This window comes from Myripristis murdjan, chromosome 1 (assembly GCF_902150065.1).
Source record: "Myripristis murdjan chromosome 1, fMyrMur1.1, whole genome shotgun sequence".
In the NCBI taxonomy this organism is placed as follows: Eukaryota; Metazoa; Chordata; class Actinopteri; order Holocentriformes; family Holocentridae; genus Myripristis; species Myripristis murdjan.
The window spans coordinates 18,472,262-18,488,613 of record NC_043980.1 but is presented as its reverse complement, the minus strand read 5'-3'; the positions used below and the strand labels follow the sequence as shown (position 1 = coordinate 18,488,613).

At 40.1% G+C, this 16,352-nt stretch overlaps 1 protein-coding gene across 1 annotated transcript; it reads right to left on the bottom strand.

Moving 5' to 3' along the window:
- Positions 1–518: 518 nt before the first annotated feature.
- Positions 519–14,689, bottom strand: LOC115358608 (proline-, glutamic acid- and leucine-rich protein 1-like). Its single transcript, XM_030050578.1, has 6 exons — positions 14,359–14,689; positions 10,005–10,049; positions 9,565–9,609; positions 8,942–9,089; positions 6,623–6,784; positions 519–5,711 (listed from the first exon to the last, which is right to left on the bottom strand). The coding sequence occupies exons 1-6, from the start codon at positions 14,407–14,409 to the stop codon at positions 4,564–4,566; spliced, it is 1,599 nt and encodes a 532-aa protein (XP_029906438.1). The 5' UTR covers positions 14,410–14,689; the 3' UTR covers positions 519–4,563.
- Positions 14,690–16,352: the final 1,663 nt, after the last annotated feature.

The window sequence follows — 16,352 nt, the reverse complement described above, 5'->3', positions numbered from 1 at the left end:
GAGTAGAATAATGACATAAACATTCAGGTCAGATAATGTGTGGGTATGACAACACCTGACTAAATGCAGCATTCAGACGACTGCAGCAGTGGAAAACTAACAGCTAACAGAATGACACAAATGCTCTCTGATGTGATTATAACTGGAAATGCACACAATACTGTCAGCTGGATATGGACACTAATTTTATACTTCTTGCTAATGTGGATTATTTTGGAAAAGAATTAAGTTTCCACATAGAGCCAAGCCTAATGAGTCATTCTGAGTCACGGTGACTCCATGAGTAGGTGTGTGGAGTTTATTCTCTGAATTAAAAGAAATTAGTGGGTTTTAAACAAAACATTGCTTATGTCCTAGGCAGCTACTAGATTTGTACAGTGTCACAAAACACACACACACACACACACACACACACACTGTTTTGTGTTTTTGTGGGAGACCCAATTCACTCTATACACTAATTGCTTGTAACTGTCTGGTACACAGATGTATTTCTACAAAAAAAGAATGACATGCAATTGTGTAGCACTTGGTAACATTTATTTTGACACAAAATCCACAGTTTTTGTTGAATAAAGTGAGGCAGATGTCAATGTCCAACATGGTAGAAAACCAGCAAACAATGTAATATTCAGAATCAAAATAAAGAATGGCAAAATTCAACCGAATACAACTAAGTAATCTGAAAAAGCACCAATAGTTTTGCAACTAAACAAGTTAAAAACAAAACAAAAACGTGAGAGCATCTCATCGTGAGGATTTACATGTTAATATGCATCAGAAATTACTATCCCATACACAAAGATACAAAATGAGTGTGATATTTATTATGGCATAATCTTAAAAATGTTTGGATATTAATATTGACAAATATCATTGTGTTAACAAATACCAATAACAATCAACTTTGGCCTCATAATAAGCTTCAATGATTTAACACCACAACAACACAGTTGACAGTGACTCTCTCACACATGCGCACTACACAGATAAGAGCTGCAATTAGAAGTGTACAACAATATACCCTCAAAGAACACCACACTTTATAATAATATTCATCTGAACTACTCCACTTACAACCACATAAAGATACTGCTATAGATTCTGCTGTCTTTCAACAGCAGGCGCAGGAGGAAAAGAACATTTTGTGTCCTGGGAGACAAACATTCTTGCGCTTGCCTGAAGCAACAGGGTTTGATTTTTTTCTTTTCCCTTGCAAAGTAGTTCAACCAAACCAATGTGGGCTCTATCTGTGTGTTTTTTTTTTTTGTTTGTTTGTTTTTGTTTTTTTCAATTCTTCAGTTAATTTCTTGGCATTACAAAATAAAGTCAGTACAAATATAGAGTAAATACTATCTTGATAAGGAGAAGTAAACAGTCCTTTACAGTCATAACTCAGCGAGGTAACAGTCTTCTATCGGGCCTTGGCCTATAATGGAAATGAGCATTTATACACTAGTTGCCGGCAAGGCAAGGGAGATTAAATTATTTCTATGCACTGAGCTAAGACCAGTTTGGCTTCCGATCCTTGCAAGGTGAAATAAGAGTGGGGGTAAAAGTAGGTAATCTGGTAAAACCAGATTATCTGCATTTAGGAGCAACTGTGAGCCTAAAAGGCGCTTAAAATCCTGTGTTGTTTACAATCAAGGGCACCTGCCCAGCACAAGTAACAGATCAATATTAAGAGGTAAAAGTCATTTTCACAACATGTCATTTCCTATCAACCAGCATCAACTAGAATAAGGAAAAGTGTGAACACTATAATATTGCTATTTACTATTTTTGCAAGTCTCACATGTACTACGCACTGTGTATATTTTATAAAGAGACTGCTAAAGTACTGCTATAAAATGTTTCCCCGTTTGGTATACAACTATACACAACTGACAGAAAACACACACATATAGCAGCAGCAAACAATAGAATACCTAACAGAAAAAATAATTTCGTCTAGGCACAATATGCTTCAATAAATAACATAATTCTGCTTGAATTAATGAGAAAATAATGACTCTGTCCATTCTTTAATCAGTAAGAGTATAGGAGCCGAAAGGCTTTTATGCTGATATGTTCAGGAAAATTTCTGTCAGAATACATCACCTCTGATAAACGTATTCAAGAAATCACAGGCCAAGACCTCAGGACACACAATCTGGTCATAACATGTCAAAGTGACATTTACAACCAAATAGACACACACACACACACACACACACACACACACACACACACACACACACACACACACACACACACACACACACACACACACACACACACAAATAATTTGTCTTTGACAAATAAAGCTGAACACAGGCAACACTTTGTGTTTATCTACTGTATCTATAAATGAGGAAGGACAGGGCTTTACACAGCAGGTGATTTGTCAATACCTTTGAAAGCTTTCACATTCTTTGCACCGAGCCAAGGAAACAAGCCTCTGCTCACTGAATAACAGATACTGTCTCTCTTGTAGTTGTTATAAGACAACTACAAGAGAAAAGGCAAGACAAACATTAAAATTGGAATTTGAGACTTTCACTCTTTCAGTACATTTTGTACATTTGAGCCAGTTAATTGAGAGAAGTCATGTGCAGATACTGTGTGTATTCTAATCCCAGTAAACATTGAGACCATAAGTGAGGTGTAGTGATGGATACAGCTATGCATCAATTGTTACATTATTCCACGTAGAAAAACAGAGTGAGCCATAACATACAGGATCTCAGAGAAAAAAAAATAGTCCTTCTGTAAGTGGTGACCTTGTGATGAGCCACAATAATAATCACACAAGACTGAAGGAAACAGTATCATGGCTCTGATTTTAAACCTTCGCTTCATACACTTGCACATTTAATAATGGACAATAGCAGAACTGGACCCAGACAGACATTGCAGTGGGCACTTCATTTCAAATAATATCGTCTTTGTATGCTTTTTCAGTCAAAGCTCTGACAGATTGCATTGCCTTCCTGCAATTTCAGAAACTTTTCTGCAAGTTTCTGATAAGCGTCATGCTGTACGAGTTCTTCGTAAACAATTTAGGTTTTTTTGTTGCAATGCATAACCTTTACATTCAGTATCAGTGATGAGGGCTAGACTTAACGTTCCTGCCTCATAAAAAAATCAAAAGTCCGTGATAGAAGGAATCAGATTTATATCATGCTGCAAAAGGGCAACAAAAACCCTACTACAAGTTTGTTGAAGTACTTCAAATCCAAAGTCAGTCTTTAATGACACAATAAAATCATTTAACAGTTTGCAACAATGGATTATAATAATACCATCATAAAGCTTTGTCACCAAAACACCATTTTCATCAGGTTTTTTTGCATTCCCTCTCCATGAGGGTGAAAAACAAGACACAAGGTATAAAAAAACACACCCTCTAAATCAGTCACATAGTTGTTTTCTCTCTTGATGCTTTCATTATTGCCTCTGACAGACAGAGGAGACCTGGCTGGTGAAAGGAAAAAAAAAAACAATTCTACAAAAGAATTCATGTTATTTCTGTGACCTCAAACCATGCGCTTAATACTTGTGAACACCCACTCTTTTCAAAAGTTGGAATTCAGAGAACTGAGATTCTGATAATGTAATGTGATCAAGAAACACTTTCTGGAGCTGCTCCTTTGACAACAAACAGATCAGTGATTTTACTCAAAGAACATTTGAGCCATTACAGTAAAGGGAGCAATTACAATAATTCAAACAATATCTTTACAATGCACAAAATACAGTCTCCTCAATGGAGCAATTAAAAAATGTCACTTGACAGCTATTAATTTGTCTACAATGACAGTAACATGATATAAGGGGTGGCATCCCAAAGTTCAATACGGGTATTTTGGGAAAAAATGTGAACTTACGCAGAGAACAGAGATGAGCAAAAACAGAGATATATTGGGATGTTCACACAGAGCCACAGGCACAGCTGGGTTAGGTAACCATATGTTCTGTGTATGTGTGTATTATGTGTGAGTGAGAGAGAGAGGAGGGAAGAGAGTGAAGGGGGAAAGAGAGAAAGAGAGAGAGAGAGAGAGGGAGGGAGAGAGAGAGAGAGAAGAGAGAGAGAGAGTGAGAGAGGGTGGAGTATGGGGGCCTGTTATTTTAATCCAAAGAAACACAGGCGTGTCAGCCGTGTGTGTGTGCATGTGTGTGCACTTGTAAATTCACGTCACTAGCTGTTGCTCTTCTTATGGCGGCTGCAGCAAGAAAAGGAGAGGAGTGAGACAAAAAAAGAGAGAGAGCAATCAAAGAACATTTTTTATCACTCTGGTCTTTGCAAAAAAACAAAAAAAAACAATCTGCCTTTACCCAAACCAGGAACGGCATGAACCTAACAATCCAAGTCTTTGAGTTGGTGATTCTCAATTTGAAAAAAAGAGGATCTATATATTTGTCATTCTTTCCCACTTGCTAGAAACTATAAACAGAGCCAACTAGGTTCCTGTTAGCTGATATGGCCAGTCAATCTCTAGTGGGTTCTACTGAGCAACCATAAACACCTCCACGCCATTTTGAGCACTTCACCAGTCTGACAACATCTCACTGACTGTCAGCTCATGAGGACTCCACAGTGATAATAGCCTCGCCTGCTTTTGGGACAATGGCAGAGGATGAGGAGGTGTGGCCGTGGCTCTCTGGGAGCTGTGACTGGACAGCCGCCTGCGCTCGGAGGGAACAGTCCATGCTGTCGTGCAGCATGTTCACCCCCTCCCCATCCCCCACCGCCTCTTTTCCTCTGTTACCCATAGGCCCCTTCTGCAGTTCCTCTTCCTCTTGCTCCTCTCTCTTCACATGGCAGCGGCACACCTCAATGCCTGAATCACCTGTTAGCCGTCGATGGCGGAAATGGTCCTCCTCATCTTCTTCTTCCTCTTCTTCCCCCTCCTCTTCCTTTTCTTGTTTTTTCTCATTTTGGTAGCTGTGATGCTCAAAAATGTCCACATTTGAGGAGAAGAGAGCTTGTTTTGGGGGGGACTGAGCAGGCCTGAGGGATGGCCTCTGATCGCAGGGGGAAGCCTTTTCCTCTTTCTGAGCAGATGTGACTCCCAGCGGGTCTGACAGAATGAGAGGGCGGACTTTAGCAGAAGGGGGGGAAGGTGAGAGAACAAGGGGAGAGAGTGGCAGGCGAGGAGCATGTGCAGGACGAGAGGGGTTAAGGGAGTGTAAAGGAAGAGAAAGGGATGGAGGCGGAGGTGAGACACTTTCACTGCTGTTAGAAAAATGTCTTGGTACAGGTATGATATCTGGAGCGGGGGCAGGTATAAGATCTGGCGGAACGTGCACTGGAAGAGGCGGGGAGGGAGTTGGTGTGAAGGTGGCTCCATCCAAAGAAGGCCCAAACCTCGGCAAGACAGCCCGGTCACCCACTGCTTCACTGGGCGTGGAGACACGGCTGCTGTCGTACGTCTCGTCCGTCACTTGGACAGAGAAGGAGGTGCTGGAAGGGGAGGTGAGGGAGCATGACTCGCAGGAGCAGCTGGTGTAGTTGTCGGAGCTCTGGGAGGACGTCAGGCAGCTGGGACCGGGGCCAGGGCCCAGATAGGGAGGACAGGGATGATGATGGTGGTGATGGGGGTAGGAGGAGCTAGGACCGCCCATGGCACCTCCCTGCAGGGCAAAGACAGAGCTGTAAGGCGGAGGAGGGGTGCTGGGCTGGGCTGCCACCTCCTCATAGGATGGCAGCTTGAAGGAAGCCAGGAAACCTATGAAAAAAGAAATGCCAATTCAGACATGGAGTCTAAATAAAAACTGACTTAATTCAAACTTGGCTCTGAAACCACTCAGTATTCTTGATGCACCACATACAGTCAAGAAATGATGCTGTATCCTTTTTATGTGTTGTGTGTCTGTTACGTCTTTTAATGTTATATCAGTGTTGTACAATATTGCCAAGAGAAGCCAAAGTCACCTTGTGTGGACAGCAAAGTTCTATTATATTCTCCTCTCTTCTATTCTATTCTGTTTAATGTTATATTTTGCACTCAACTGTTTGACAAAAACAAGTTCAGCATGTAAATTTCATCAAGTTAAATCTAAGACTTTTAAATTCCTCTTAAATGCCAGTTAGCATGGAATTTAGGGAAAATGTTTCAACGGAAATGAACATGAAAATAAAAAGTGCAGATATACAAAAATCTGTATGTGCTTACCTGAGCTGAGGAGACAGAAGTATTTTCTTTTCATTTTGAGGCTATACTTAACTATCCCAGAGGACAATTTCAGACCAGACTTTACCAGGACCAATGATACCAGATTTGCTCTCTCTCCAGAACTGTCCAATTTGTATATGCAGATGACTACGAAAAATAGATATTACACTGTAGTGTGCAACACAATGGTTTGCTTTGCTATGTTGAGTGTTTGCTCTTACTGTTTATGTTATGTCATGTTTGTAAACTACTGCATGTACCTATGTTCTCAGTGACTATACTGAAATATCACAATGTCTTTACTTTGAGTACGCATTAAAAGCTTTGAAAACACATAACTTCCTGTCAGACCAGTAAAGCCAACTGAAGCTGAACTGAAACTGATACTCAAACCAAAAAAAAAAATGTCACTCAGTATCATAAATGAAAGGGAGTTTTAGAGTAACTGATTGTGATGAACATACTGAGGTCCAGCATTGAGGCAGGGTAATTACAGGCTCCATTGTAAGCGATCAGATTGATCTCCCTCTGCCTCTGCTGCTGTTGGATCCGCAGCTTGGCCCGGCGGTGGCGGTAGGCACAGAAACAGCTGAAGAGGATCAGCACTGTCCACAGAAGCCAGAACCCTGCAGAAAATAGACAATGAACCCAACATGAACCCAGCTTTCAGCATGATAAAGCAACAAAAGGTGCTCATGTTCTGTATCTGAGCTGCATATCTGAGAATCTCTGACAGCTGTTACAATTTCAAAGAGGAAAACAGTCTTTTCGATGGTAAGACGCATGATCTGTTTTCCGTTCATTTAAAATGCTTCCTCTGAAGCGGAACAGCACAACATAATAATGAGGAACAAACAGGTGAATAGAGGAAGTGCTACTGTCATGTCTTTCATACTTGTTTTGGTCTTGAACTGCTTTCTAACTCCCCCTGCATTATTGTCACAATTACAGGAGTGAGCCTGCAAGTTGTGCCATGAATACAAATTCTTACTAAACCTCTAAATTTCTTCATGAATGGCCTGTACTGTGGCCCAAACTTTAGTCAAACTATGTGATCCAACCAAGAGAGGGTCTGGCTAAAGTTACACTTGCCACTGCAAAGTGACCTCTGAGATGTGATTTTAAATATCAGCTTTTATGTTATTGTATATCCACACTGCACTGCCCATATAGAAACTAAAATGATTGTTTGGTGTCTCCTGTTTTCTGGTCTGATTCTCAATATCTTTACAAAACCTGAGTGCACATTGTAGCTGGATTTTCTCCATACTACAAAGAATTCAGATCACAAAGCAAACCCAGCCACTTCCACGGCTAATTTTCAGTAACTGATAGCAGAGTGATCTGACTATAAGTATGTCCACACCTCAGGGCTGTACTACAAAGCGAGTTCAACAGAGTCAGGCCTTCTTTGTGTGAGCTGGCTTGACAAAACCTAAAGCCCCAAGTAGAGATAACTGGCATCACAGCGGTGGTTAACAACTGGCTTTGTGAAGCCCAGCTCTCTTCTCTGAGCTCTGTGTGCATTCACATTAAAAGGGGCATTTGGTGCATCATGTGACTCTTCTTTTGCACAAAATGGACAGATCGCGTGCCACCTACTTCACTCAAGAGGAACAAATTGTCATTATGGAGCGCAATAAGGAATACAAAGAAAATATTACTGTGGCTGCAACTAAGGCCAGAGAAAATTATCTTCCAGTTTATTTCTATTAATTAAACATTAAGCAAACTCAAGAATTGTATTCAGGACTCACACTATCCTATAACAAAGGATATATGTAAATCACTGTAGTTTTTATCAGTATCAAGTGAAATAAATGTAGCTAAATGTATATAATATTGGCCTATGTGTGATAGGCTTTCATTTTTATTCGGTGTTTTATTAGAAGTGGTACCAGCAGTGTCAAACAAACTTGGCAGCAAATAAGGAGCAAGCATAAAAATATCACTCAAAGTGGCATGTAGTTGCTATGGCTTAATATTCTTGTATTTTGTGGATTTCTGTGGATGATGTTCAGTGTAAAATTTAATTTAATTACCTTTTATTACCTGAGGCAAACAGGAAAAAAGGTGATATTAAGCGAAAACTCTGCACATAACCTGGTCCGAAGCATGTTATGTTTACAGCATATGTTACCACGGTGACGAAGCCGGGTCAAAAGAGGGCCACCTTTGTGACACGGCAAACTCTGGCTTTAGACTCAACATATCTTGCTAACCGATTTATCTCGTTTCGTAGTGCAGTCCTCTGTTATTTAATGCTCACTAGCATGACTAGATTATAAACGCAGCATGTGTACAGGTATCAAAGAGTTAAACTTTTTTAAAACCATTTTAAAACAAATTGTAAGACTGATTTTGAGATAATCTTTTTCTTATTCACATACGTATAAAATATGGTCTGTTATTAACTAGTGCTGTGGTAATAAATCTAACCATTAATATTTTTCCGCAGATCTTGGGACAGGTAAGAATTTTCTTAGCTTACCCTCTACAGCTAGGCTTGAGGTTGGTTAATCAAGAAAGCATATTTTGTAAATCAGCAGAAATATTGACTCTGATACAGAAGAACTTGACTAATGCTGACCACACAAAATCAATGGATAATTGAAATTAGATAAAATCTGTTGGAATTAAGACATCATGAATCAAAATGTAATTAATTTTAATGGCCTACTATTTACAATATTGAATGTAAGACATTTTAAGACTTTTTAAGGACCTGCAGACACCATCTGGGCCCTGTCTACATCGGACAGGAAGCCAGTCAGTTGACTCACACCAGAGTTCATAGTAGTAGGTGCAGCAGCCTGTCTCTCCGCAGCAGTGGCCAGTTTCACACAGGTAACCTGGGTTGTTATTTACTCCAGGACAGTACTTGGGACTGACTATAGGCTGGCTGCCAGAGTCCGAATGGTACTTCACCACCTAGTGGACAAAACACCACATTACAATGTAATCACAGTAAAGGAATATGGACCTTGGCCTTAAATAAATTCAGTTCATGATTAAGAACAATATAATAATAGTATAGTATAATAATTAAGAATAATTTCGTTATTTTTTGTGGAACAATTCAATTAGATTTTAGCCAAGATTTTATATCCATCAATATTACTTGTTCAAACAAAAAACATCTTACAAAGAAGCCCAAAATCCAGATACATTGTGAATGAGTAAATTCTTTTCTATTTATTTATTTTCACAGATTGATGCTGAAATCAGAATTTATAATGGAAGCATTGATGCAATGAATGAATTGCATTGCAAACCTACAGTCAATGTTGTGACTTGCCATTTATTAAAGGAGGCTGCTGTCACCTTGTTTTGTTTTTCCTTTTGACAGTTGAAACCATGTTTTATGACAGCTTTACCTTACAGCGAAATGACAAAAACCTCACACCTTATTAACTGTGACCATGTCAGTGTCCTTCTGAGAGACTGTCACCTACAACGAGAAATGAGAGCACCTCTATTAATTTTAGTTGCATCTTAATCATTAAGCACGTCACTGCAAGCAATTGAAGCCAGTGAAAATTTGGACTTGTTTCAACTATTAATTTTGTTTGATATATTAAAAAAAACAAACAGCAAAGATCTGGGTCCAAGAATCCAGATGAGTTTGAGGATTTAAGCAAAACCATAAACCATAATAATAAGATGCAGGGGCTGCTTAATCTATCATGCACATTACTAATTTACAACACATAAGTGAGTTTTGTTCACACATGATCATGTTTACCACAGAAACTAATGTGGTTTAGCTTTAAGGCTTTCTAATTCTTAGTCAACACTTTACATTGTCATTTTTATAAGATGTTTAGTTGTGGCTGAGCTCCCTACCGTAGAAGCCTCAGTCACGTCCAACCCCTGCAGGGACATGGTCATCTGGTAGAAAAAAACAAAAGAAACAGTTACTATAGCTGACATTTGTAGAGATAAAATGTCCTGGCCCATACCAGAAACAGTGAGAGACAGATAGAAGAAATGGTTAAACTGGAACAGTTTAGTGCAGAGAGTCATGAGACCAACACCACAAATTAGGGAGGCACCAATACTGTCTTTTGAGGCAGATACCGATATCTTCTCACCCATAATGGCTGATGTTAGGGATGTCACAAGAGCCGATACCACCGACACCAATATATTTCAGGAAACCTAACAGGATTTATGCAGTATCGGTAGTACCGACTGGTGACACATTGGTAACGAGTAACAGCGCATCTGCTACCAACACAGGAGCACATGAGAGCCAAGCACACACACAGAAAAACAAAAAAGACATTGAGTGGTACTCCTCCTGTTCCTCCTGTTCCACAAACTAACAAAAAAGAAAGAGTAAATTACAAAAGCCACGTATGGAAGCATTTTGCCTTTGAGGCAGCTAGAAAAGGCATCACAGACAAACAAAAACCTGTGATTTAGCATTTTGCACACGAAGGGGGGGAAACACATCCAACCTAGCCAACCATATTCATTGTCTGTAACTACTACATTACACAAATTTATACTTAAGTATATGGGATATATTTTTCTCTGGGGTTCTGAGAATCACTGGCATTGACTACCAAAGTTCTGGTATCATGACATCCCTAGCTGGCATTTCTGTAAAAATTGTAATATTTGATCCTAACTGAATTAGACTGACATTGTTTTTTAAGATATTTATTGACAGGCTTCACATATTTCTAAAGCATGTTTTTGTGGTCTCCTATTCTCATCTGCATGCTGTCGTCATAGTTGTAATCTGGCTTGCTAAAAGGTCATTATAGGCCCATTCTCCAGTCTGCAGACAGGAGCTGCTCTTCAAGGAGACTGAAAGGACAATGACTTTTTAACAAAACCTGTTCCCTGTGGGTCTTTAGAGAATAGCAGACAGACAGCACCGAAACCCCAGACACTCCAAAAACACCTCCAAAACCTTTTGCGCTCCCTCTCCTTCTTGTCTTTAACACACACATATACAACCACACTCATACAAAATCTACATTTCTCGAATTTGCTCAATTTGAGCAGTCACATCAAATCAAGCACCAAGTGTCATTAATTCCCCTGCTCAGCCAGTGAAAAATCAGTGTTGCATAAACGCTCCCCGAAATACAATTCCCCTGTTGTGCTGATTTCACCTCAAACTCAGTGTGTCAGTCACGCCTGTGCAAATGTCATGCAGCCCCTCTGCGAGTAAAAAGAAAATGCCTACCTCTGTGCTGCTGGAGCAGGGGCCACGGTGAAAGACAATGCATGCATGAAGCTCTCTTGGCTTACTGCCTTATTTTACAGTGGGCCCGCAGCCATGCAAATGAGCACGGTGAGAGCTCTTTTGTTAACTCTGGCTGTTGTCTGTGTAGTCAACAAGGGGAACCACATCGCCCCAAGACTATAGTGTGTACACACATGCACATGCAATCACACAATTTTATAATCATAACAGGAACTGCCTCTTCACACACAAATGAAGTCATTATGAAATATGAGCTACACCTAAGATAGATTTCAAAAACCGACTGCAGTAGCTGTAACAACAGTGGTTTTTAGTTCACTTACACACCCTCATATTTAGCATTTTTCGAGTGCATCCATACGTTAATTATTATTGCATGACACAAAATTACATCATATTAAAGCTGAAAAGCAATCTCCAACCAAGGAGATAAGGACTCCCAAATAAAGCGGGGCACTGCAGCACACAGGGCACGGGACAGGCACCTCAGTTTTCTGCCAAAAATTGATCTTGTGGCAGCAAGCATTGTGTGGCCTGGCGAACATGAGCTATGCAGGCACTGCATGGAGTCCTGTTCCATCAAAGACATGCCTCTTAACTACCAACTGATTGCTTCAGGAATCAAAACGATCTTTTATTGGCTTTAGTGACTTTTTAATCTGATTACTACTGGTTAAAGCTAAATAAGGATTTGTTAGCTGTGCATCTGTTTCTACCGAGAATAGCATTCTGTGAATATTGTGCAACAATAAAATTCAACAGGTGTGTAATGTGCCATTACATAATATAACTTGAGGTAATCCATTTGCATGAGAAGGCTTGTTGTAAAAGCCAGAATCAAGAGGGGGAAATCTCAAACATGACTGCTGTAGAGTTCAGTTCCTGTGGTAAGCTCACCACACAGCGCCAAGTGCATGTAAATGGGTATGAGGAGATCATTCAGGATTCCCCAGAGACCACTGACAAACCACAAATGACTTATACACAGGAGGCCCAACCAAAAGCCTGTACCCTAACAAACACACTGATTCACCTCCTGCAGCTGAAACATGTGGAAGCTGCTTCTCTACACACACACACACACACACACACACACACACATATGTATGTGTATATCTATCTATGTATCTATCTATGTATCTATATACACACAAACACACAGACCTCTGTTACAGAGGTGTTAACTGTTTGAGATGTTTGAACTCATTGTTAGTAGTGCTACTGTTCTGACTGCATTTTATTGAGAGGTGTTTCTACTATTCTGTCCCCCTCATGTATATAGGGAGGACAAAAAATTAAAAACACCCCTCAATATAATGTAGCCCAGTACAAGACCTCTGCAAACTGCAACCTCAATAATAAACATATAATTAAATTTACGCGTTCTCCACAATGTCAACACAAATTGAGCATTATAAACTTTCTTAAAAGGTAGAATTTATGGCAGAGCTGTTGCATTAAACTGCATTAAATCGTACAGGTGTACCTAATTAAGTGGCCACTGAGTGTATATTTATGTGTGTGAGAGCATGGAAGTGCAATGTTTGTCTATGAGGAGGTAATGTCATTGGTGGAAAGGCAAAGGGAGTAATCTTTTTCACATCTTGTGTAATCCAAGCTTACACCAAGTCACCATGAAAGGCTTCTAAAAGGTCATGATACCCTAAGTTTTAACTTGGTGGGCAATGGGGAAAGGTTGTATGTATGATAACATTCACAGTTCTGTAGAGCATCAAAATAACACAATCCACTCCAAGGTTTTTCAGCCGCTAGTTGGCGACAGTAAGCCAGGATTTGCACAGACAACTGGAAAAAGGCATTATCTGATATATGGCTTAGATTCTGACCACGATGGACATGTCAACATATTAAAAATTGCCATGAACATTGATTAACAACAGAAAAAAAAGTTACTCACTTAATATACCCTGAAGCAAAGTCGGGACAATGTAAGGTCACTGTGTGGTTGAAGTAGAGAAAGAAAACACCTTCTTCTCTCTCTATATGGCATATCAACCATTGGTATTGGAGAATGTGTGGTGAATGTAGCTTTGCATGTTATGTTGACTGGCTATACACAGACGTCCTTTTATTATGCATCTGATTTTCAGTGTTGAAGTGGAATTCAACTATACTCAGCATAAAAAACACACTTCTAGATCACCATTAGTCTATAGTTTTCATGGTATAGCAATTAGGTCTACAACTGTATAAGGCCAAATAGCACAGCTGGCCTACTTTCAACCAACTTGAAATGACTGTCACAGTACTATGCTGTACTGCAGGGACGACCTACAACCATCCCAATCAGCAGTATAGTGTTCCTCTGCTGGTCAAGCAACTGTAAATTAACTTTATCACCACTGCCTGGCAGTAAAAGCTCTTTTAATTATGGCTGTCTAAATTAGGGTTAATCCCTTGGTGCATTACAGCAATTCCTCTGCAAGAAGCAGAGCTCAGACAGAATCTACTTCAAATGGAAGAGTAATTTCAGCAACTCTGTCAACAAGTCCCATACTACTCTAGAAAAAACATCCCTGTGATGCTCTTAGAAAGATTCAGAGTGTCTGTAGTACTCAATGGTGAGTTTAAAGCGACCTTACACCTTTAGGTCATCACTGTAATATGCCTTTATTAGTAGTTAAACAGAAATCAGCGCAAACTTACTTTCATAATGGATTAAAGCATGTGCTGCCCAAAATTCACGATGGCCAACGTACAACGACTAAAAACAAAACAACAACAATAATCATAATTATTATTATTATTATTATGAGTCCTTCATTTTAAATACATCAGATGGCTACAGAGCAAGTTCAGCACCAAAAGGGCAGCAAAACCTCGCAATTAGTGTGATGTTTGTCAACAAGAGGCGCCGTACAGCATGTTGCCCCTGCAGAAATATAACTAAAGCCCAGCTGTTGACAGCAGCGCTCATGAAGGAACAGCTTTGCATTCATATTGCAGTAACATTACCTCCGCAGCCTTCACCCCGAGGCAGAAAGTCAACGTTTTCTCTGGATCCATGGCGGTGAGCTGGACACAGACACGTAACGCTAACTAAAAAGAAATAAAAACAAAAAAAAAATACAGGAGTGGGGTGTTACTCTGCTAAGCCCCCATCTCTCTGCCTCTCCACAGACACGGCCTCAACATCCGCCATTCCCCGGACGCCCCTCCCAGACTCCGCTCCTCACCGCGGCACCAGGGCCAGTCCCGACGTATGGCACAGGCTATACAAATGGGACGGGAACTACTACGTGGTTCGGTCGTCGACTCGTATTTGCTGTAGCACTCAAACAAGATATTTCACTCTTTTGTTTTGGCTAGATGGGGTCGGAGCTACGCATGATGTCATGCTTTTTTTCCAGCCCCCAAACTACTTGGAGAGGAGCGCTGCGCCTTTGATTGGACGGAGCTCCCAGCAACAGCCGCAGAGAGGCTGTGAGAAGAGAGGAGCCCCTGTCTCTCCTCTCTGCTAGCTAGTTCCTTTTATTCACATGTAGTTAAAAAAAAAAAAAATAGGCCCTTTCCCGTTGTGTCTGACAGCTGTTACCAGCTTGCAGTCGTTAAAACAGCAATAAACTACGCCATTGTAATAGTGTGTAATCCATTAAAAAGCAATTTTCCGCCTGGCAATATACTTCTAAAACAACCTGTTTGCTTGTTTATGTCGGGAGTTTGGCGCATTAACATGATAACCGTTAATGTGGCCACAGGTGTACATTGGAACGTTGAGATTTGTGTTTTAACGGTTTCGAATATGGCTCAGCCAATCAGAGCTGAGGACCGGAACTACATACGTCCCAACGCTTCTATGGAGCAGCCAGTTGTCCTTGAAGTAGTATGCTACACTCACTGGGAGAGATTTATTACAATATAACTTAACATAAATTGTTATGATACAATACAATGTATGAGTCATTATCTTTACGTTTTAATCTCACCTGTGATTCCCTTTTGTCAGCGCCGGACTAGGCTATAATATCTAATTTTAACACAAACTAAATTATCTTTTTTCATGCAACTCAGTCTGCTGACTTTTATTAAATGTTGACATTCAAACAAAGAATGGCCTGTTGTGTTGAGGCCAAAAGATTGGGATGTTCCTCTGCTTGCTGGTGTCAACATCATAGGAAGTGGAAGAAATTGTGTCTCCAGTATTCATGTGACATGACATATTTGGTATAGCCTTGAAACATAACAGTAAACATATATGTGAAGTTTTGTGTTGTTGTATGAGGAGGGAATTGTGGGAGCTTAGTATCTCTTCCCTTGACTGTCCTTGGTCAACTACACCATAATCCTTCATTAGTTTTTATTGTAATTAATTTTTAAAACTAAACCGGGTCAGCATAACTCTTCCAGAGTACCTCAGCAATAAGTCTCCAAACACTACCTTTATGTCTGTCCTTCACAAGAGGGCAGTAGACTACAGGCTATGGCTGTAGTTAAAGTTTTTGCACAGGCCATGAAGCTGACTTTAATCAATGACCCGGGACGGCTGAAAAATAAGGCTCCAGGCTGCTCAGTGAGACGAGGATGAGGAGTTTATTTATTATTATACAGTCACACGAACGCTGATGAAAACACACTTCATAGGAGACTCATTCATCACCTTAATAGAGCATCGCTTGTCCATCATTAAACACATCTCTCTCTTTTTTCTTGTGTGTGTGTGTGTGTGTAGAAGTTTGTGAGCCACTGACACAAACTGAAACCTCCAAGGTATTTCCACTGCCCTGCTTTTTTTTTTTTTTTTTTTTTTTTTTTTTTTTTTTTTTTTGCCTCTCCCGTGTTTGATGCCTGTGGTTGAATAGTCTGACAGTGAACTTCGAGTTCAAAAGAAGCTTTGTACATGGCTCCTGCTTGCTATTTTTAGTCGCGAATGTGAGTGTGAACCCATTGTGCCAAGTCAAGTAAAGTCAAGTTTATTTTTATTAGACCTACATGCAGATTTCAAATTGCTC

Coding starts and splice junctions, on each gene's coding strand:
- LOC115358608 (XM_030050578.1), bottom strand. CDS start 14,409: ATGGATCCAGAGAAAACGTTGACTTTCTGCCTCGGGGTGAAGGCTGCG. Junction 9,090..9,564: donor ACATGGTCACAGTTAATAAG/GTGTGAGGTTTT, acceptor TTTGTCCACTAG/GTGGTGAAGTACCATTCGGA. Junction 6,785..8,941: donor CTACTACTATGAACTCTGGT/GTGAGTCAACTG, acceptor TATTTTCTGCAG/GGTTCTGGCTTCTGTGGACA.